The 23,886-nt window shown below is 38.7% G+C and overlaps 1 protein-coding gene across 2 annotated transcripts in view; it reads right to left on the reverse strand.

Moving 5' to 3' along the window:
- Nucleotides 1-394: 394 nt before the first annotated feature.
- LOC122063551 (DDT domain-containing protein PTM-like) overlaps nt 395-23,886 on the reverse strand; it is a 29,881-nt gene continuing 6,389 nt past the window's right edge. For both annotated transcript variants that reach the window (XM_042627256.1, XM_042627255.1), the window contains 7 exons: nt 16,881-17,943; nt 16,481-16,769; nt 16,266-16,390; nt 15,704-16,164; nt 3,568-3,596; nt 1,595-2,335; nt 395-1,398 (listed from right to left, as the gene is read on the reverse strand). In XM_042627256.1, coding sequence (XP_042483190.1) covers nt 458-1,398; nt 1,595-2,335; nt 3,568-3,596; nt 15,704-16,164; nt 16,266-16,390; nt 16,481-16,769; nt 16,881-17,943 — 3,649 coding nt within the window. In that variant the 3' untranslated portion in view covers nt 395-457. The remainder of the gene's footprint in view (nt 1,399-1,594; nt 2,336-3,567; nt 3,597-15,703; nt 16,165-16,265; nt 16,391-16,480; nt 16,770-16,880; nt 17,944-23,886) is intronic.

The raw sequence follows: 23,886 nt of genomic DNA on the forward strand, positions 1-23,886 counted from the left end.
TGCAATACTCAATCATAGTAAAGTAGCACCACATTGCTGAGAAAAACAGTGAATAAGGTCAGTGTCCATGGATCAATGAAAGCCCCAAATCACCTGCCAAGCCGAGCTCCCGAAACCAAAATGTCATGCCCTCAGTGCACCAAATAGAGATAGGTGCACAAACACAGCAAATGACAAACCATTGGACCAACATCTTAGCGATGATGAAATATATAAGAAGGGCCTCCTTTCTTTAAATCCATAATCTACGGGAAGAATGATTTTTAATTGTCAAAAACAAATTAAATTGTAATTTTAAATGAATCAAGCACTAGAAAGCCCCGTTTCTGCCTTCCCTGCAACTATATTAGAAATCCACAATTGGTTGAAGAGTATGGCAGCTGACACAGCATCAGCAGGATAAATTGTTAAATATTTAGAAAAAAAAAATCAATTTACACTATGCTTTCCCTGGTATCTAATGGTCAATTGATGACAGAACTGTTTTGTTATGCAACTCTTTGGAGTCATCAAATGTTCTAGCAACCAGCACTTTTTCTGAGTCTTCTGAAACATCTTCCACCTCATTATTTCCTGAAGATGCCACTGCTGTTGCTATTACATTTTCATCAGATTTGCAAGATGCATAACCTTCTCCAACAAGCAATTCACCAGAAACGATATGTTGCTTTTCTGATTCAATTTCACAATCCAATAAGAGAGTCTGATTAGAATCTGAAACAGCATCCACTTTCTGCTTGGGCAACTCACCGTAATCACCAAGTATTCCATCCACCAGCATCATCTCTGAGCTGGCTGTCATCTCCACCAAAACTGTTTCAACTTTATTATTTCTTAATGAACCCACCTCTGTTTCTATTAAATTCTCACCAAATCTGCTAGATGGATGGCCTTCTCTAACAAGCAATTCATCAGAAAAAATATTTGTCTTTTCTGATTCAGTTTTACACTCCAACAAAAGAGTATGATTAGAATCTGGATCTGTTTTCTGCTCCATATCATTAAAATCTGGAATTGTCTCTTCTTTCCAGTCATTACTGGAAAATGCATGCACTTCTTTTGATTCCATCAAACAATCCACCCCAATAATCTGATCAGAATCTGCAATTGCATCTGCTTTCAGCTCATGTGTAGATGCATGCATATCTAAGAAACATGGAGAATTTCCAGGTGGTGGTTTCACTTTGTCATCTCGCCCAATCAGAAAAAGGCCAACATCAGATAGATCCTTATTATATTGCATCTCTGCATCTTTTTTAACATCATGCAGTTGAACGATTGTATCTTGCAGATGTGGGCAGAGAGGTGGATTTCTCTGACGGCATTTGTGACACTTAAATCCAAGTATACTTCCAAGTTTTTCCTCGGTAAGACCAAAGGCATCTCCATGAAACCAATCTGCATTACAGATAAAATAATGAAAACAATCGGAAAATAGAATATCAGCAGAATTAGGTCAGACAAGATTGCTTTAGAAGATTAAATTCTTTTCCCTTAATCTAGGAAAATATGGATGGTGAAAATTCAGCTGCTAGTGTGGAGAAGCCTAAGAATTACAAATAAATAAGTAGGCAGCAATACATGCTTCATGTACCTTCACAGCTTTCACAACCAATATAGATTATTGTGGATGCATAGCTTCCTCCATTACAAAGACAGCATTTGTATTGCATATTGGCAGCACTTGAGTTTTTGGATGGAAGAATAAGTTTCCTTTCTTTAAAAGGAATTACACGTTTGTCATTCACTTTACGAGATAACCGAAGACCATTTAGCCAGTAAGCATGATAAACCTGTGTTCTCTTTCTCTTGTGCCAAGAAATGCCTATCACAGATTTATTGGATATTCCAATTTTAGATTGGGCTCGTTTCCCTTTCTTGCGTACACCAAGCCTTTTACTTTGCAACGATGCATATTTCACTTTCTTGACAGCACGTTTTGGTCGTCCAACTCTCAAGACCTTTTTGCTTTTCCCTGACTGCACTGGACGTCTATCTGTCAAGGCTTTTTTAGAATTCCATGAATCTACAGAAGATCCATCTTTGGAGACTTTTTTACTGTTTTGGGATTGTACAGACCTTGCATCTGTGGTAGCTTTACTACCATTTCGTGGTCGTAGCAACCTTCCCTCTGTGGTGGCTTTCTTACTGCCTGGTGACTGTTCCGGTGGTCCATGTTTGGGGGCCTTTTTACTCTTTTGTGGTTTCTTTTTTCCCTTCGCCATTTTCACTTTTGTGTGTTTCACTTCCACATCCTGACATTTGTGGCATGTATACATGCAGTTGGCAGTAATGGCCCCATCAGACTTCCTGACATGTCTTTTATGGAAAAATCCTGAAAGAAGATAGTGATACAATATAACAGTTAGTTCACAGATGAACCAACTAAACAGAAATCACAAGCCTAATGCTACCAATGAAACCGATTATCTTATTCTACAGACAAATGATAAGTGACATGCTTCCTCAATTATTTATCCACAGGACCACAACCAACATAATTAAAAAAAAATGGGAAAACAGGACATACTAGTGTATATAAGTGATCAAATTTTTCCAACAAAAGGGCATTCTCAAAGTACTCCATTTGAAGCCTTCTAACTGCAAACTAGTTTTCATTTCCCAAGTTTACCAGAATATGAAAAATATTCCAAATAAATTGCATGTGAATGCAAGGCCCAGCATTGTAAAAAGATGTAGACCGTGGAGATAACCAGGAGTTGGCTTTAATTTTCAATGAAGGGCAGACATTAGCTTTTAGTAATTTTCATACTTGCTTTGAAAAATCGAAGCAGCACCAAAGAAAGCGATGGAACTGATTTATTTCTAAATGTACAATGCAGAGGAAGTCACTGGTTGTGGAGGGCTGGAAGGAGAAGCTAGCAACCACATCACTCATTAGGAGTAAGAGATCTACAAGGGTTTATCAAGTATGGGGACGATCTGTCTTTAGTCCAGATATTGGACAGGCACTCCATTTTGGACTCAGAAGACCTATTCTAGACCTATTCTGAATCATTAGGCTTATCTTACATTAACAACTTTGTTGTTAACTCAAAATTGAAAAAAAAAAAAGTATAGAATTCAGAGGGTGCTCTGGGTTTGTCAATTTTTAGTAGATAATATTTACTATTTTGACTACCATTAGATGGTTCTCGAATCTCCATATTGTAAATAAGGAGCCCTTTTTCGCTACAATATATACACAGCATCTTATATATTTCATATTGTTCAAGTATAAGGATAAAAAAAGAGAAACTTTCAAAAATCGTAAATATAAGTCTAGGACTCGAAGCAACAAAGACATGGGAACATGTCAATATGAATCAAAGATAGATGTGAGAATGAATGACACCAAATGGTCCCTGACACCATTATCCATCTCAAAGAAAAACTTATGCAAATACTCCTAAACACAAACTGAAATAAATATTTCTACATGAATTCACCTGAATTTCTATAATGCAAAACAACTAATGCCAATAGAAAATGATCAAAGAGAAACAAAATACTAAAACGTGCAAATAAGGAAGTTGATGCAGATTAAGGAAAATATCATATACTAACCATTGCAGAATTGGCAATTTACAGCTTCCCTGCCAACCAGAGAATTAGAATTAGTACATAAGCAACATGATGGATCACAGTGGAAGTGATAAGAGCAGAAAATCTAACAAGGATATGCACAATCTTAACATGCAAAAGCTCGTCAAGAATTTCTGAACTTATGCACATCTGGTACAAGAGCTTATAAAACTAACAATGAAAAAACATAAAATTCTAACAGAACATACAAGTCCCTGTTGGAACTTGGAATAGTTTGTTAGGGTATTTTGGGCATAGTCATATAAATTGAACATAAGGGGCAATAGTGTTGCTTACAACTTACAAGGGTATAACTGTTTAACTGTACTTTTACTATTTTTTTTTTTAATAGAGTGAATAGCATATAGGGGAGACAGGGTGGATGATCTCTCCCAACCCCCAAACCCACAGGGAATCTAACCACCTAATCTCTGCAGGGCGTCTAACCACAACAGTTTGAACTTGGTATCCAAGCGGTTTATTGTTTTGCGAGTCAGGTAAAGGTTCATAGCTCCCACTCTTTGGTGGGAGACCTGACAGAGAAGAAGGGTTCCTATATACCCAGAGCATCTGAGGTCTATACTCTTTGATCCTTGGATGTGAAAATACAGAGCTGCTAAGGCCATATGGAGGCACCCACCATGAACCACAACTGTCTCTAACTCTTAAGTATACTAGACAGTCAGTTAGTTATAGTTGCTGATTTTCTCTCTCATCAAACTGAGGCTTTTAGGGCATGAAACTTGTACCTTTCAGGTCACCCTAAGGTACTCTAATGGTGGTCCAAACGTCAAGTTGAGAGCTTGCCTGGTGTGGGTGCAGGAGCTCCATTATGGCAGAAAGGTTCTATCGCCAGGTTCTAGTTGCAGGGTTTAATTTCACACAAACAGTAGGCTGGTACCTTCCAGGTCACCCTAGGTTTCTCTTCTAGTAGTATCATCAGATTCAAAGGTCACATATACTGACAACAGTAACTCCAACAAGTAGTCCCTTATCTGTTCTTGTAAAACCATTAAGCATCTTGGCTGGGATCTCGGACACTTCCAAAGCTTTCCTTCTTGAGCAAACTGGATTCACTTTAGGCCTCCTTCCGGTTAAGTATCCTGGGCTGCCTCTCATTCTTGCCAGGCTCTCAATCCATTGCTCTCCTATGCTTGACCTCATCAAAAAGCGTCTCCAGCTATGGAAAGGAAAGCTTCTCTCCTTTGCTAGGCACCTGGAGCTTATCAAATCTGTCTTCCAAGCATCTTCCAGTTAGAAATAAGGAAGACTAGCGTTAGAGATGAGGAAAGAACAGAGAAGAGAGGAGAGAAGAAAAAGGATAGAAGATGAGAGAAGAAGAAGAGGGAGTGAGAGCAAAACATGAATGAGCTCTTGCTCATCTCAACAGTATTAGATTCAAATAATGTTTTAGGAAATTATATATTCCCCCCTAAGGGAGGTAAAGAGAAATAAGGGAAATAAAAGAAATTACATATAAGGATAGCTTAATGTAAGACAGTTCCTAATGTACCCTTAATATAAATATTCTAACACTTACATCTATTGGTCAGGCATTTATGGGTTGCCAAAGTCCATCATCTCCAAGATTGAATCCATTTTCGCCTCTTTCCTTTGGAAAGGATGCGATTGCTCGAGGTTTCTCCATCCTATCAGTTGGGCCGCAGTTTGTCTCCCCAAAACTGAAGGGGTCCTTGATTGAGACGTATCAAGGATGTCAACTTGTAGGGGTATCATCAAGCTTGCCTGAAAAATTGTCTCAAAAAAGAAGAGTATCTAGGTTGACTGGATTTACAAGACCATGCTTCGCTCTAACTCTTTCTGGACAATGAAATGACATCAAGATGCTTCTTGGATTTGGAGAAATATCATTGCCATTGGCCCCTCCATCTCTACTGCCTTCTCCACCCAGCTTGGTGATGGGGCTACCACCTACCTTTGGCTCGACCCCTAGCATCCCAAAGGGGTTCTCCATCATATCATTAGTGCCAGAACTATTTATAGAACAGGGCTATCCAAGCAACCTATTGTCACTGATATTTTATCCTCGGGCAATTGGTTCCCCCCAACTCATTCTATTCCCCAGCTCAATGACATTTGGAGCTCCTTGCCGGTCATTTCATATTCGCAAAGGTACAGACAAGACACTACCCTTTGGCTGCCCTCCTCCTCCAAGCTCTTCTCTTCAAAGGATGCTTGGAAGTTTATCAGAAATCAAGGTCAGCCTTCCCCTTGGCATAATCTCATTGGTTCAAGCATCACATCCCCCGCCAAAGCTTCACAACTAGGAGAGTGGTCACAAACTCATTACCCACTCACTCATTCCTCTCTTTCAGAGGCATCCCTGTGGACCCTAGGTGCACCCTCTGTGGCATGGCAACTGAAACTGTTGAGCACCTCTTCTTTGCCTGCACTATCTCATCCTTCATCTGAAAAGGGATCCTCTGCAAGTGTTGGCCATCCAACAGAGGAATTCTCCCATTTCATAAAGAATGGATATGGATTGACATGACATTTCAAGGAAAAACTATTTGTGATATTGTGGGCAAGCTCGCCTTCTGTGCAACCATAAATCAGATCTAGATGGAGAGAAGTCATAGGAAATGGAACTCCAACTCTCGCTCTATGGATAAGATTTGAGACTCCATCTCCTTTGATGTCAAGACCAAGGTTTCTTGGCTTTCTTCCACTTGTAGCCCCTCCCCTAGAAACTGTCATATTGTAAATTCCTGGGAGCTCCCTAGCTCCATCATCAGGAATAGGCCCTCCACTTCATAGTGGGTTTTGATCCTTCTCTCCCCCTCTCCCCTCTTAGGGGCTGTATATCTTCTTTTGTTTTGGTAATGAATTTTTTAAATCATCCCAAAAATTAAAAAAAAACTGTGCTTACCAGTCAAGCCTAGGTGGTAAGGATAGATTATACCAACTTACATATAAACTGTTATTGGTTAGTTTATGATGCTTCTGCAATTTTTGCAATTATTTTAACTTCTTGGAGAAAGTTTACCTAGAAAGTTAAATATCTTGGCTGTGGGTAGACTGTGGATTACCTACTAAGTTTGGGTGTCCAACCAGACCAAGCTTCCAGTAATATCTCATTATGTCAAACATCAGTGGATCAGTGGACTCCATGTCAAAGCCGGCACTACAAATCCAAGTGTGTTTACAATGGAAAATATGTCTCCAGAGATATCCATAAGTCAAGTTGGATAATACCAATTACCAACCACTTAGACTGGTCTCACTCAGTCAAGTTGTCCTTGCAAAGCCGAAAAAAATTAGGATAAATAACTGGGAAGTAAAAATCCCAAATACCAGTGATCCCACTCACAAAAAGTAGGAGATTGAAAATTCTATAGTAATGACAACTTCTATTTTCTATGAAACCAAAGATTGTCGGAGACTAATTAGAAAGTCAACTGCAAAAGAAATAAAAGATAGTGTAGTCATGGCTTTTGATCAAATGGGGATTCTGCAAAGGTCAATTTCTGATTTTTAAAACACGATGGTTGGCTTGTGGGAGGAATATAACCATTATATGGATCACCTGTAAAACCTTGAGGATGAGGCCAAGTTTTATAAGATACTTGAAGGAAGAACCTATTCTTTTTCTCATTAGGGGTCGAACCCAGAGTATTTACCTATTCGAGTTTAGATACTTGGGAGAAGTCCTCTTCCATCCTTAGATGAGGTTTGTGGCTATATACAAAGTAAAGAAACAGGAAGACAGATTTGGATCTAAGTCCCCCTCTTTGAGAAATCTGTGTTGACCACAATGTCACAATGTGGCGAACTTTTTTTTTTTTTTTTTTTTTTGGGGGGGGGGGTGGGTGGGGTAGATGTAGACAAGGTGCTGGCCGTGGTGATGAAAAAGATCTGATGGTCAAGCCTATCAATTGGGCTCTAAAACAGCTTCAAACCTGGTGATGTAGATTGAGCCCTCAAAAGAAGGGGGCTGCTGGTTCCACCAAACCAGACCAGCCAGCCTCAATGTTGGCCCATCAAGTCAACTCAAAACCAGAAGTTATTGTTCATGTGAACAGTGATTTAGTCTCTTTTTTGTGTTTCGTTGTTAACAAGTAGTCAAAGTCAGATTTAGTCTTCTAGAAGAGTCCTTTGTGGTCTTATGTTAGTTTCTTAGTGAACAAGTTAGTATTTAGTTGCAAAAATCAGTTAGTTTCTAGTTTCATGTTATTTTCTATTTTGGTTTTGTTTCTAATTTATAAGGTTGTACCTTATATAAGAGGATTTGATGTAATACATTGAGAATTAATGAATGAATGAATTTTACAGATTGCTGCTCCTTATTCCTGAGATCGGATGTTCAACAAATGGGATAGCTGTGCGTGAGAGGCCCAAGTTGAGATAGCCATTCCCCTACCCCCCTTCTTCTACAATCACTTCTATACTTATTTTCTCTACTTTCTACTATTATTTATTCAATACTATTGTGAGAACAAATTCTCAACCTTTGTTGAACAAAGAGAACACAACCAAACTACCAAATCCAGTTACATGGCTATCCCGGGACGAATGTTTGAGCGCGTATCTCCTAAACCAGGTCTTTGATTGCTACAGGATTTTGAGGGTTTTGTTGAGGACCTTAGGAGGACCACTTGATCTAAATTTGAGGATCATCCGACGCTTCTAGCCCTAGTCAAGAACCACCAAAATTTTGATTTTTCTTGCAACCAGCATATTTCTCAATCCAGCCGGCAGAATTTGCTCAATTTTTTTATGGTTTATTCCATCATATAGGATCTTCATTCGATCCAAAATTCAGCCCCATCGGAGCTGCGGTTTGTGAGTAATCGAAATCTCCTCCATTCAGCCCCTATTTTCCCAATTTGAGTTTTCTGTTGAAACTGAACTTGATCGGCATATTGGAGTTTATGATGGATCTTACCGGGACTAATTACTTCTTGGTAATTTAATCTGTCATCATCTGGCCCATATTTGGGGCTTAATAATTCAGTTCAATTCCGGTCCATCAGCCATCAAGTCTGTCCCAAGATAGGCCATCATCCATATTTGAGGCTTTTTCGTAGGAAATTTATTTTCCAGAATTTGGATATCATGGGAACCAAGGATAGTTATTGATCTTCCTTAATTGTGGGAGATTTGGTTGCTTGAAATTGTGAACTTTTAAAAGGTCCCATGGCCAGATTGTGTGGGATTATTTTCCAGAATTTGTGGACAACAAGCTTCCTCGATGGGAAGGATATTAACTCCAGATTTGGGTATACATCCAGTCAGCAAATTTGGGAAAATATTTAGCTATCAACCAGCCTGTAATGAGGGGAGTATTTCCAGACTTATTTGGAGATTTCAACCAGCCAAAGATTGCTTTCCAAGTCTCATATGGATCTATCTCCAGCTGTGTGGAGGTGTTTTTTATGTTGGTTGCTTACAGTTGTGGACTCCTAAAGGATTCAAAACCAGCTTGCAAGAAGGAGATAATTCAGGACAGAAGTTAAGGAGATAATCTAGGACTATTTTCTTCATTACAGTGAAGACTAAAGAGGAGGTATTTACACAGATTTGGTGGACCCATGACAGCTTGTGTGGAGGTTTCCTTCCTAAGCTAACCGAGTTGGTTTAGGAATTTTTTATTTTTTTGTGTAGATTTTATTATTTTAGGAAAGTTTCTATTCTTTTTATTAGATCACTTATGTAATTAGGATTCCTAATATTGCTAACCAATTTGGAAGTGGGTCTGCTAGAAGATTGATTTAGGATGTATTTATAAATAAAGGAATAGGTCGATAACCAGTCAAATTGAGTTTGAAAAAAAAAAAAAATTCATTAATGGTTGTGAGATGCAATTGAGCATAGTACAAGATCTCCGCAATATCTTGGTTTCAAGAGATCTCAAGATGAAACAACATGCGAGATGCAAATAATACATCTCGACCGAGATTTCGGTTACTAAGTGAAATACTGAAATCTCGGTTATCTTGACTAGTTTCAACCCAGTCTCAGATATCTCAACTAGTTTTGGCCCGTTTTTGAAGAAAATTGCCCCTTTCCCATCACCTATTTGCACCCCTTTTTGCCAAATCTTACCCAAAGAAGCTTGGAGCAAGAGTACTTGTTTCTAAATACAAAAAAATCTTACCCAGCATTTGTGATGCAATCAGAGAAAAATTTGATTCATCATCAGCAACAATATAGTGGTTATGATCCAGCCAGCTAATTGTTTCAATCCTAGAAACCTAGGACTCTAGGATAGGCTTAAGGTGAGTCATCCACTTGTATCATACTACTGTCTACTCTAATATATGTTACTCTTGGGTAAATCTAATATATGTGATTCAGCAATGTATGATGCCTAACTTATTAAATGGTTTATAATTTGATGTTTTGTAATTCCTAATACTTATCTAAGTTATTTTACTTGAATTATATGTGTTCTAGTAGTACTAAAGATTGTGTGGAATAGCCTAGGTAAAGCTTGTATACAGCATTGACTACCAAGTACCAACCAAGGGTCCGAAGTCAAAGCACCATTCGGGTTTTCTTCAAATCTAATGTTTCCACTATGTTTAGAAGGCCACACATATATTGAACGACAAGTTTCAAGACCTAACTTGGCCATATGGCCCCGAAACCCATTCTGAGTTTTCCTGCCAAAATATACCATGTTTCACCAAAATCTCGATTTCAAGCCTAGGCGAAACCGAGACCTCAAACCATGCAGTTGAGAGGGTGAGATGGCTATGCCTATGAGTGGATGAGAGGCCCGGGAGAGAGTGAGAGACTAAATCCAAATCTATCCTTCTACCTATCTTCTATTTTAATTTTTTTTTTATCTCATGTCAATTCCACTGAGCATTCTATTCTGAAATTTATCGATCTGTTGAAGACTGTTTGAAGAGGTGATTTAACTGCTGGACATCAATGTATCGATCCTCCTGTAGAGTTGTTTCTTGGATGAATTGGAATATACATTAAAAATGTCTCAGATGTCAACACTGAGGGAAAACCAAACATGCCAAGGAAACTTGTTGGGATCTCCATGGTCATCCACCTAAGGTCCTAAACAGATTGTTGGTGGATCTAGAGGTCATGGTTTGAAATCTAGGCGAGATCTTGCCAGCTAATATCTCGTTTTTTCAAAAAAGGCGAGACGAGATGCATGACGAGATATAAATTGTCTAAAAACTCGGCCGAGATCTCGAAATCTCACAAAGATCTCGTCGAATCTCTCTCTCTCTCTCTCTCTCTCTCTACTTTTTTGAAGAAATAACACTAAGGAACAAGGATTTTGGTGCTTTTGCTTGAGGATCCCCATTCCTATACTCATTGAAGCTTAAAGAGTAGAGAATATTAACTCCTCATCAACATTTGGAGTTACGTTTCTTCTCAAGAACCATTTTAGATTAAAAAAAAATATATATATATATATATATTCTTCTGAAACCCATTTTTTCATGGAAACTTCATCAATACTTGTTGATTTACATTGGTTTTTTTATATGTGATATATAAAACCCTGATCTATGGATTCACGGAGAAAAATATATTTCTGTTTAAATTATTTTTTTCTGTTTAAATAAATGATGCATACAACCTTATGTTGTTTATGTGGCTTATCTTATGTCATTTCAAATTTTTGAAGTATATGAATGTGACTTATTATTCATCAATGTTAATTGTTCAAAAATTAATTAATTATTTATGATATATTTTAAATTCTAAGATTATGTTGTGTCATGTGTTAATTGTGGAATGCGGATTGTGGAATAGAGCATGCTAGCCTAGGGTCCGAATAGTCGGAAACTACTTACATAGGGTACGAAGTCAAAGTACCATAATAGGTTTGATTTTAAAAAACTGATGTTTCCGTTTAGAAGACATAAATATGTTAAATACCAAGTTTAAAGGGTTACAAAAACATATGGCCACCGAGACCAACCACTGATTTGACCGGGGAAAAAATACATGATCTCGGTGAGATCTCGCCAGATCTCTCTTTTTTGGATCAGCGAGATGGGAGGCAAGTGCGAGATCTTAAACCTTGCTAGAGGCAGCCGAACTGGAGCAGCCAAAGCTCATTTTGTAGTTACCATTACTGATCATTTTTGGGAACCCACCTACTTCTGGATCACAATCTGATGGTGGCTCTCATTCGAGAGAAGAGGTTAAGACTTTTCGACATGTCTTAGCAAGGTTTGGGAATGCCAGTATTACCACTGCTTCTACCACTTTCAAATTTTCCCAATCAGGTACCTCAGCCTCCACCTTACATGCCTCTTTCTGCAACCTCTACTTCCTGGATTATAGAATCTGGTGATACAGATCATATGACTAATATGTCTAGTAATTTTAACTGCTACATTATTTTGTTTGGGTAGAGATGAAGTTAGGATAGCCAATGCATACTTTCATTTATATCTAGGAAGGGAAATATTCAAGCCTCACCATCCATTTCACTTGATCCAGTTTTACATGTTCCCGATTTTACTACTAATCTTGTCAATCAATCACATCACCAAATATCTTAATTGTAGGGTTACTTTTCTTCCCATTCATCGCCTATTTTAGGATATGGCTAAGAAGAGGACGATTGACAGTCATTAGGAGAAACGGTTGTATCTGTTTTATTCAACACCTTTCAATTTGAGCGTTGTGCGATCTTTTGTTAGTGAGAGTAGAGCTTATGGTCATAGTTCAAAAACTCACCAAAATTTCTCTGATTTCGCTAATTTCAACATGTCTAAGATGAAACAGGAGGCAAAACCCAAAATCAGCTCTGTTTCACTGAAATTACTCTCATTTCGGTCACAAAAATACATTGTTACGTCAAGATTTTGATCATTTTGCTCCGCAGATTTTGGCCATTTCCACTCCCCCCCCCCCCCAAAAACCAAAAAATAGCCAAGTGAAACTCATAAAAAATACACTGTTTGGGCAAAATTTCAGTATTTCGTTGGTTTTGGATTGCGAAACGAAATGAGCTTTTGAACTTCTCTTATGGTAGAGGTGAAAAACGAACTGATGACAAGGTTTTACGTACCTTCCGATGCTTAACTATATGTACCATATCTTTAAGGTACCGATACAACACTCATTAATTAAAAACAATTATCGTATTGTATCGGACCATCAATTGATATGACCTGATATGGGTCAATACTGATCGATTCATTCAATACTCGCATTATGGATACTAATGCAGATCCAGGTTCCAAAACCGTAATCGGATCACTTATGGGCACATCCCTTTGAGGTCCTTTCTAGATCCATCTAGTCCTCTACAAATCAGCATCTCATTTCCCCTATTCCCAATGTAAATCCCTCCTGTTTATTCTCTCCACCTTTTTTAATCTCTCTCTAGCAAAGAATCAACATTCTTAAGTCTAGCCTCTTCCTCTCCGGTATTTCTGATTCCAGTCGTAATTCTCTCCTTCGGATTACTGGCTTCTCCCTTGGATCTCTTCCTATCAAGTACCTGGGCCTTCCTCTCATCCCCTCCAAGCTTTTTTCCCATCACTACTCTCGTATCCTTAACCATATGAGGAAAAGGCTCCAGCTCTGGAAAGGCAAGCTCCTCTCCTATACTGGGAGACTGGTCTTTATCAAGTCAGTTCTCCGATCCATGTCTCTATACTGGTCGAGTATCTTCACTCTCCCAACTGCCACCTCCAAGGCTATTGAATCTCTCCTCTTTTCTTTTCTTAGGAAAGGATCTGACCCTTCCAAATTCCTCCGGCCCCTAATCTGGGATAAGGTCTGCCTTCCCAAATCTAAAAGTGGTCTCAGTGTGCAAAAGATCAAAAATAACTCCGTTGGCATCCTCAAGCTCATTTGGAAGATTGCTTCCAAGCAGAAAAGCATTTAGGTTTCCTAGATTTACTCTCAAAAAGGATTCCTTATGGTCTGCTTCTCCTTCCCCTAATTCCTCTTGGATTTGGCGAAGCATTCTTGGCAAAAGACCCCTGGCCATTAATGCCATCTCCTACTCTATCGAAAATCGATCTTCCACCGCTCTTTGGCTTGACCCTTGGCACCCCTCCAGCATTCTCATCTCCCTGATCTCTCCCTGCATCCTATACTCTTCTAGGCACCCAGATCTGCTTCAATTGCCTACATCATCTCCCAGGGTACCTGGACTCCCCCTCCCTCCCCTCCCCCTTTGGCAAATCTTTGGTTCTCCCTACCTCCTATTCCCCCTGGCCATCGTGTTAGAGTAGAAAAGATCTCCTGGCTCCTCTCTCCTACAGGGTTGTTCTCTTCTGCATCTGCTTGGGATTAACATTCGTTCTACGGGATCCCTCGTCCCCTGTCGTAACATAATCTAGTTTAAAGGTCACATTCCTTGTCATAACTTCCCTATTTGGCAATCTCTCTCCAACTAACTCCACACGCAATCTTTTCTTATCCACCGGCATATTCCAGTCTCCCCCTCCTACTGCCTCTGCTGGAATGGTGTTGAAGATACTGACCACCTCTTTTTTTCCTGTCCCTTTTCTTCCTCAATCTGGAAAAGGGTCCTCAATAGTCCACATAAATACCTCCCTTTCAGTAGAGAATGGATTTGGTTGATATGACTTTTGGTGGTTCCCCCATTTGTGACATGGTTAGGAAATTGGCTTTTTGTGCTACCATTAACCATTTGTGGATAAGCACAATCTCCGTAGATGGACCTCCAACTCTCGCTCCTTTGAGAGGATTTGGAAGGCCATCTACTTTAATGTTAGCCCCAAGCTGGGATGTATCTGCCATAGCAAGACCACTGACTCCCCAAGGAATAGGCTCATTGTTGTCTCCTGAGGTCTCCCGTTATCTATCCTATCCCCCCACCCTCCCCCCTCGCCCCTCCCCCCTCGCCCCCTCCCTCCCCCCCCCCCAACACACTTAACGTTTCTCAATTAGCTCTTCTTTTCCTTTTTGGTCGGGTTTTCCCCTTTGTGTAATTTGGGCTTCCTCTAGCGTTTAGCTTTGAGGATTTGTTTCCACCCCCCTTTTCCCACTTGTATATTCTTTTCTCAGCTTGGTAATGAATTGATTTATTCATAAAAAAAAAAAAAAAAATCTCGAGAAATGGAAAGAAATAAGTGAAAAAAAAAATTAGATTATCTAATCTAAACCTTCCCATATCCTACCTTAACCTTACTAAGTAATTAATAATGACTCGTTTAAAGAGAAGATGAATTCTGGAAAGAAGAGAAAAAAATTAACCTAAAATTCGTATGGACCATATACACTTTCGGACACGTAAGTTGGCCTATTACATCACCGAATTACAGAACCCCATAAATACTTGAAACAATCTAACCAAAGTCCAATAAACTATCCCACTATAAATAAAGCCCAAATCCAAACAAGGCTACCATAGAACTTGGGCCACTTCATGAAGTGAATCTCAATGCCTAACACAATCTGCAGTAATCTTTTGGGCGAGAAATTTGTGGTCACTATTGTGAGGGATGACGCGGGATATTCCCAGATCCAGGCCAATTTTGCTTTGCCTCCCTATCTGGCCTGTACTACGGAATAAACATGTTGCTTCTCCTCCGAAGTGATGATCGTTATCAGGTCACCTGGAGTTACGATTCGTACGAAATTGTCAATCTCATGATCCACTGCACGGTTGGAGAGGTTGAACTAAGACTCACCTTCTCTGTCATTTTGTAATAGTAGCTGCACCTTGCCTTTTCTGATTGGGTTGGTGTTCAGTGAAACAAGGCCGAAACCCCATATTTTTTTTATTAAAAGTGAGATTCTCGGTGATTGCTCCCAGTCCTCTCCCAAGAACTTTCTTTTCTATTCCTTTTTGCTTCCGTTTTACTATATATATATATATATATATTCTGGAAATATAGTTTGGTTTTCAGACCAGAAAATATACTGAAGAAATATTAAAGATCCACATGTACCAGGGACCAGAACAAATATTAAAAAAATGGCTAAACATCCATTCCACTGGTTCTGAAAAGATATCATAATCCTGTAGTTCTGGAAGGATATATCAATATACATAGCAACAAGAAGCTCAAGGTATATAACAAACAACAATAAATTAGAGGATGGAACATTTGATAATTTCTTCAAAAAATCATGAAGTGGGATTTTGAAAAGGCACCATAGTTGGCACAAAAGAATCATGACGTACCCCACTGGAAGGTCTTTGTTACAATGTCCACACTGGTAGTTCTCAGGAATTTCGCCTTTTGATAGAAGGTATGAGAGTCCCCTTTTCTTGGAGGGTTTCATTGGTCTGCCACCCTCACCAGGAAGCTTTTCTGGACTCTTCTTATTGGCCATGCGAGCTAGTTTTCTTTCTTCAAAAGCTCTCAAGAGATTTAAAGGAACATGACACTCATCCAGCCAATATTTCTTCCTCTCACTTGAGGATATTTCAAGCATGGTTCCATGTTTAATGACAGATTCAGGAATAGTTCTTCTCTTGCCAAAATCTAGAAGATACTTCACCTGTGATGCTTCCACGCACTTCCTGCGTACAGTCACCTTCTTGAATGACCTCATTAATTTTCCAGATTCCTTTGATAAGAGAGAAAGAACTTGATTGTTCTCAAGCTCATCCCATCTAATATATGAATCAAGCTCTCTAACCTGATAAGATAGTGAAAATCAAAGATCAAGGATGCAAAATGTTCTGATATAACACTTAAATAGGAAGATAATTTGAGAAAATGAGGTCCATTCAATATTACCAGTAAAGCAAGCTGTGGGACACTTGTTGACATCTCCAGAGCAGCTCGCCAAGCAATGTATCTACTTCGCTTAGCTAACTCTGTACCATCAGCATAATATATTCCCAGTATCTTCTTATAGCCAGCTGCAAATTAAAAAAAAAAAAAAGAATCACTATATTTTTCAGATTCCACTTCTCCTACTCGAACATCAAAGTGGAAATATAAACGCAGACCTTGTCGGCCTCCCTTGGAAGCTAAGGAGTGAGGCAAGACCTTCCAATGGAAAACTTGGCGTGACAGCTTTCCACCCCTCCACCAGAAGATACCTGATTTGGCAGCAGCAATTGAATAAGAGATGGAACCAGCATCCAAAAATCTGGCTCGTTTTCCTCTGATCCCATGCTTAGAGGAAACATTTACTGCAGTTGCCAATACATGTGAAGCTGAACCCATTGGAACAACAGAATCCACCTGTTTCAACCACTCTCCTGATAGTGCAATCCGCCGCAAATTTGACTCAAGCTGTACAATTTTGTTAAGGTAAATTAACCAAACAAGTAGCAAAGGAGAAAAAGAACAGCCACTTGTACAAAATAAGAAAAGCTACTATTCTAAACTCAATGAACTCCTTACATTGAGAAGCTGACATTTCACTGCTGCAACATTAGATGCTTTAAGAACACTTTTACGCCATAGATTAATATGATGGGGATTCTGCCACGGACCTGATAGAAGCCCGCGCAAGCGTTCTTCAATGAAGAGAATTTGACAAATGACATCAATAAGATGGCTTTTCTGGTTTATCTTAGAACAAAGACCAATTGCCTCACTTTTACGACTATCATGAGAACTCATGTTAAACAAGCATCTCCCACTTTCAGATAGACTTTTGCAAGAGAAGCACCAACCACAACTTTCTTTCTGTCCATTTGAATATAACCGCTCCATGTTTGACCAACAAAATCTTGATGACTTTTTACAAATGATCTTTAACTGGGCTGAAATTATTTCCTCAGTGGATCTTTTGGCATCATCATTTATGTTGTCATGTGATTTACACATTAGCTCTTCAGCAACAGATGCTGCTATCTGAGCAAAATAGTAATAGTTAACATAACAACCAGGTTCAAACTGCATTTGAGCTAACGTCCCTTCAGGAAACGTAGATTCAGAATTACTCTCCTGTTTGGTTGAAGCAGATTTATCAGAGAAATCTACTTCAGGTTTTTGAGACACCTGAATGCCTGCAGCAGCATTCGAAATATCTGAAGAGCCCTCAGACCTTGCAAATGGACTTGTCATCTCTATAAACTGGTTCGTGGTTACTGAATCAAAAGGGCTAACAGACTCCGAAACGTGCTGATGAAAGCCATCAGTTGTAACACCATTTTCATTTGGCTTCCTTTCATCAATAGCCTCTTTCTTAGTTTCTTCCATCTCTGAAACTGGCATTGTTGAGGACAAATGGAGGGCAGAGACTCGAGGCTCCATTTCCGCATCAGTACATGCAGCAAGAGACTGGAGGCCCGGGTGGTCTTTAACTCCAGCTGAATTAATGGATATGTCCCAATGCATTGAGATTGCTTTTATTATTTCACCATAAAGACTTTCTGATGATTTGAGGACTTCAATAACAGCATCCAAATCGTTCTTGTGGTAATAATAGTATGAACAGTTTGTATCACATGAATCAAACCTGCAAATTTAAGCAACACATATTCATATCACCAAATGATGTAGGCCCAGGATGTGGCCATCATGATTGTCCTAAGTCCTAACAAATTCCAAACACTAACAAAATGCATATATCTATAGACTACATTAGTTAAATGAATCACATAAAAATGTGTCAGTTTTTCCTTTTTAGAAAATGATCTTTAGGCTCATCCTTAGCCACATTTTGGCCAGAAAGAGAACTAAGACTATTGTAATGTCTGTGGACTTCTTTAACCCAGTTGTTGTAAACCAAAAGAGAGAAGATACAAGGCCATTCATATTTGACACATTTTGAGGGTTATTAAGAAAATTCTCACAAGAAAGGTATCAACTCCAGAATATATACAGGCGATTCAGGGAAAAAAAAATTATAACAGAAAGAAAGTTTTTTAACCAACTTTGCTTCCAAAGCGTAAAGGCTCTAAGGTGACATAGTCTCATTTTTATTTTAACCAGAGGTATCAAGGTAAGATGTGCAGAATTCAGTACATAAACAAATAACAAAGTAAGAAAGAGGAACAAAGGTCACAATATGTAAAGCAGGAGTTGATTACAAGTAACTAACTCCGCAGTTTATAACCCCAAACAATACAAATAGGAGCAAGAAACAAAGAAATAATACCATCAAATAAACCCCCAAGGATACAACACCCATATAGGAGCAAAACCAGCCCAAAACCCAACCCGATAGGAGAGAGAAAGGCCTTCTATAGAGCTGGAGAGAGAAAGGTGCGGCCAGGTCTATGGGAGTCCAATTGAGCTGTACTTTTGGGTGTAGATAGTCCCTAGGGAGGGCACAAAAACCCCCCAAATATGAAGGGCTTCTAACGGCTGGTTATGGAGTTACGCATTTTCTTGATTTTCAAACCTAAGAGAGAGAATGTGAAGAATTCTGCAGAAACATCAACTTGTCTTCTTCAGATAACCTTCAAGAGAGGATCGATTGATCTTCTTAGAGTATAGAACCAGTCCTCCAAAGGATTTGTAGATCAGATCTCAAACTTGGGCAACAATGAGGGTCAATTGGCTTCAAGAATAAGAACTCTTTGGCTGGCTGATTCTGATTTTGTATGCTTTAACAGATCTGAACTTCTAATAACAATAAACAGAAAATAAAAATAGAAAAAGAAGAATCGATGGAGGGTTGAGAAGGGTGAAAGAGAATAAAGGAATGGGTATCTCACCCCTCAGGTTTTGGGTATCACACCCCTCAAAGGTTTAGGCATCTCACCTCTCAACAACAGTTTTTTTAGTTAAAGAGTCACTCAATAATTCATTCATTCAAATCCCTAATTATGAGTACATAGGCTCCTCTATTTATAGAGGGCAAAATAGTAATCAAACTACTTAGTAGCTAGTTTCCCAATAGGACTAGACATTCCTACTACAACTAGGAGCTAGTTTCCCAATAGGACTAGACACTCCTACTACAACTAGGAATTCAAAATAGGACTAGGACTTGACTTTATGACTCCAACATGGAGTAGAACTAACTAACTAATAGTCCATATAGGACTTTACAACCGACCAATGGCCTGATGAGCCTTTATTAAATTAAATAGCAACTAACTAAACTAATGAATTAAATCCCGTTTTTCTACCTTCTACCCATATTTTAGGTCCATTAAAGTGGTCCATTTCAAAGAAAACCCATGGGATCGAAGGCCCAACACATATATAACACAACTCAAGGCTTATTTGCAATAAAATAAGCCCAAGTGACTTATCTACATCAATATGTCTTCTTTGGAAATAAATAAATTTAACATATACCCAGGGCTCTCACTGATCTGCCACGTGGCGGATATTGGGTTTGACCACCTAGCATCCCTATGGTTTATTAAAGGTGTATTATGCTTCGCAAAAAATATATATTTTGCATGCATTCTAAACATATCTATATGTTTTTGAAGTGTTTCCATGCATATCTTTAGCGTATCCTGTGTCTCTCCAATATGATACAGTACGTCTTTTAAAATCACTCTTCTGACACAATATCCGATACCAATACTTAAATTCTTGATTCCTCATTTTTTACTTGATCGCAGTTTTAGCTCGAACTTTAGGAGTTTAAAGTCCTTGCATGCTCAACCTGGCTTCATCAACCTCTAGGTAATGTTGGGAATCAATAATTGGGAACTAGAAGTGGATATGCAATTACTGTCTTTTGGAGACTGCATACTCGTACATTTATCCTTGTCCACGCATCAAACAAGAAGGTAAAAGATTTGTTACCTACTGAAATTAAAGAAAAAAATTGACGCAACCTATTTCATCTCAAAGCTACCTCAGATTTCAAATTTGCTCTCAATAAAATTGATGCATTGGGCAGTCAGACAGCAAAGCACACAGTAGTGATAACCGGAAAATTTGAACTTAGCAGTTGGAGTGACTTATGAGGCGATTGGCATCATGGAGAATGGATTGTCATTCAGACCAGACTAAAACCACTCTCACATGTGCAAGATCAGTTTAGGGCCTTCAGGAATTAGTAATTGGGATACGGAATAGATGGATTGTTTTGGTAAATGAATAGCGAATTGCATATTTTGGCAGTTCTTTTTTGGGAGGTCAAAGTAGGGGAGAGCGGGATTTCAAGCATGTACTCTTTGTAGAGGGCTTTGATGGCCATAAGGTTTTGTACAGGGCCTGAGTGTACAAGTTGCCTGCTTTTGTCACTCTATCGAAGAAATTTATCTTACCATTCTTCAATAAGATCAGTTCAGGCATACTTCTACTTCTACAGAGTTTGTTGATCATTCCAAGGAGCTGATTCAAACTGATTAGCACCTTTAGCACTGGGCAAGGATTTTTCTCACAATTTTCACTTTGCAAGAACATTTTTTTTTTATGATATTAATGTTCTAGCAAGTACTAGAGAAGATAGAAGTGTTCCAAGTAAATATGTAGAAATAATTAAAGAAATGTATGATTGTGTGGTGACTAGTGTAAGAACTATTGGGGGTCAAGGCAGTACATTCCCAATTACAATTGGGTTACATAAAATCAGCTTTAAGCCCCTATTTGTTTGCGCATATTATGGATGAATTAACCAGAGACATTCAAGATAAGGTTCTTTAGTTTATGCCCTTTGTTGATGATATTGTTTTGGCGGATGAGACAAAAGCAATGATTAACACCAAGTTGGAATTATGGAGATCCACATTAGAATCAAAAAGTTTTAAGATAAGTAGAACAAAGACAGAGTATATGGTTTGTAACTTTAGTTACACAAGGACTGATAATGAAGTGAAGAAAATTGATGAGAGGGAGATTCCGTAAAGTTATTATTTTAGGTATTTGGGCTTAGTCATAAATAAAGAAGGTGATATAGAGGATAATGTTTCACAAAGAATCAAGATAGGATGGATGAACTGGAGAGGTGCTCCTGGACTGTTGTGTGATTAATGTATTCCTTTAAAACAATGAAAATTTTATAGGAAAGTCACACGAAATGTAGGGGTACGAGTTGGCTATAGAGTATGTTGCAATAAAGGAAACCTTTAGGTTTCTCTTACCGCTTGTCAGTTGTAGACTTGTAGTACCAACTAGAAGTAGTCCCAATTTGCAAGGTTTCGCCAACAGTTAAGAAACATCATGTAAATAACTCAATGTAGCAGAGATGAGGAATCAATTATTATTGGAGGTTATTTGAACGGACATGTTGGGAGAGATTGTCAAGATTATGAAGGAATCCATGGAAGATACGAGGTTGGGGTCAGGAACAAAGAAGGGACCTCAATCTAAGACTTTGCAGTCCTTATGACCTATCCATTGTGAACACTTTCTTTGGGGAAAAAAAGAGGAGCACTTAGTTATCTAGAAAAGCAAGAATCACACCAGCCAAATACATTTATTCCTAACTAGAAGGCAGACAGAAGGTTGTGTAAGGATTGTAAGTTTTTCTCTAGGGAGAGTCTAACTACCCAAAATAGACTGGTGGTCATGGATTTGCGCCTCAGTGCTCAGAAGCATAGGAGGAGGGAGCCTATATACCCTAAGATAAAGTGGTGGAAATTAAAAGGAGAGTCCCTAAATGCATTTACTGATAATATGGTATAGCGTTCAAACAAGGGAAGTGGGACTTTGAGGGGGACACTAATGAGATGTGGAACGAGATGATGACTTGTATAAAGAGGATTGCCAAAGATGTGCTAGGGGAAGCAAAGGGTAGGTGTCCAACCCCTAGAGAGACTTGGTGGTGGGATGATAAGGTTCAAGCAGCCATTAAAATTAAGAAAGAATATTTTAAGACATGACAAAGGACTAAAGTAACAAAGGATAAAAAGAGGTATTATAATGCTAGAAACGAAGCAAGGAAGACTGTGGGAATGGCTAGGTCGAAGAAATATTAGGATCTCTATATCAATCTAAACACGAAAGAAGGGGAAAAGGCTATATATAAGATAGCTATGTTGAAAGAAAAGAAGAGTAGAGATTCCAACCAAGTGAGGTGTATCAAAGGTGAAGATGAAAGAGTGTTGGTAAGGGATGAGGACATTGTGAAGAGATGGTATGAATATATTTGTGACCTACTAAATAAAGATAATTCGAGTAGAAATGACCCAGACATTTGCACTATTCAACAAGATATCACACGTCATAGATGTGCGCAAAAGGTTAGTGTGGCAAGGTTAAAGAAGCCTTAAGAAAGATGAAATCTGGCAAAACACCAAGCCCATATGAGATTCCAATTTAAGTGTGGAAAACCCTAGGGTTTGGGGGGTTTATCGATTAACCAATCTATGTAACAGGATTATGAAAAAAAGGAAATGTCAGATTGTTGGAAGGTCATAAAGCTTATAAGCATACTACGAAGCTTTGGGAGAAGGTTATTGAAGCCCGCCTGAGAAAACAGACTCGTATCTCAGTTAACCAATTTAGCTTTATGTCAGGTAGACACATGATAGAAGCTATCAACTTATTAAGGAGGCTCATGGAAAGGTATAGAGATATCAAGAAGGATCTCCATATGGTCTTTATTGACCTGAAAAAAGCCTATAACATAGTCCATAGAAACTTAATCTAGCATTTCCTAGTGAAGAGAGGAGTGCCGAGTAAATATGTGGAGATAAACAAAGAATATGTGAGGGCGTGGTGACTAGTATGAGATCTGTGGGAGGTCAAGGCAAGGAATTCCCAATTACAATTGGGTTGCATTAGGATCAACCTTAAGACCTTATCTATTTGCACTTATTTCGGATGAGCTAACGAAGAACATCCAAGACGAGGTCCCGTGGTGTATGTTCTTCGCTAATGATCTTGTTTTGGTGGGTGAGACAAAGTGAGGAATTAATGTTAAACTAGAACTATAGAGATTAACTTTGGAAACAAGAGGCTTCAAGATTAGTAGAACGAAGATAGAGTATATAATGTGTAATTTTCATAACACTATAATGGCTAATGGCATGGTGAGGATTGAGTAAAGAGAGATAATGCAAAGTGACTCCTTTAGGTATCTAGGATCAATTATAAATAAAGACGATGACATAGAGGATGATTGTTCACAAAGAATTAAAGTGGGATGGATGAAGTGGAGAGGCACGACCAGAGTATAGTGTGACCAACGTATCACTTTAAATATTAAAGGAAAGTTCTATAGGACTGTTGTACAACTGGTTATGATGTATGGGGCAAAAAAGGTTGAGTGGTTAAGAAGTGTCATATTGCAAAGCTTTGTGTAACAGAGATAAGAATGTTAAGATTGATATATGGAAAAACTAGAAAGGTTATAATAAGGAATGAATATATTAGAGCTGATCTGGGAGTTGGCCGATCAATGACAAACTTCGAGAAAGTCGTTTGAGATGGTATGGTCATGTTCAACGAAGGCCTAGGGACTCCCCAATAAAGAGGAGTGATATAATTCCAATTGATGGAGCTAAAAGAGCTTAGGGGCAGGCCTAAAATGACCACAGGAGAA

This window comes from Macadamia integrifolia, unplaced genomic scaffold (genome assembly GCF_013358625.1).
Source record: "Macadamia integrifolia cultivar HAES 741 unplaced genomic scaffold, SCU_Mint_v3 scaffold1351, whole genome shotgun sequence".
Taxonomy (NCBI): domain Eukaryota; kingdom Viridiplantae; phylum Streptophyta; class Magnoliopsida; order Proteales; family Proteaceae; genus Macadamia; species Macadamia integrifolia.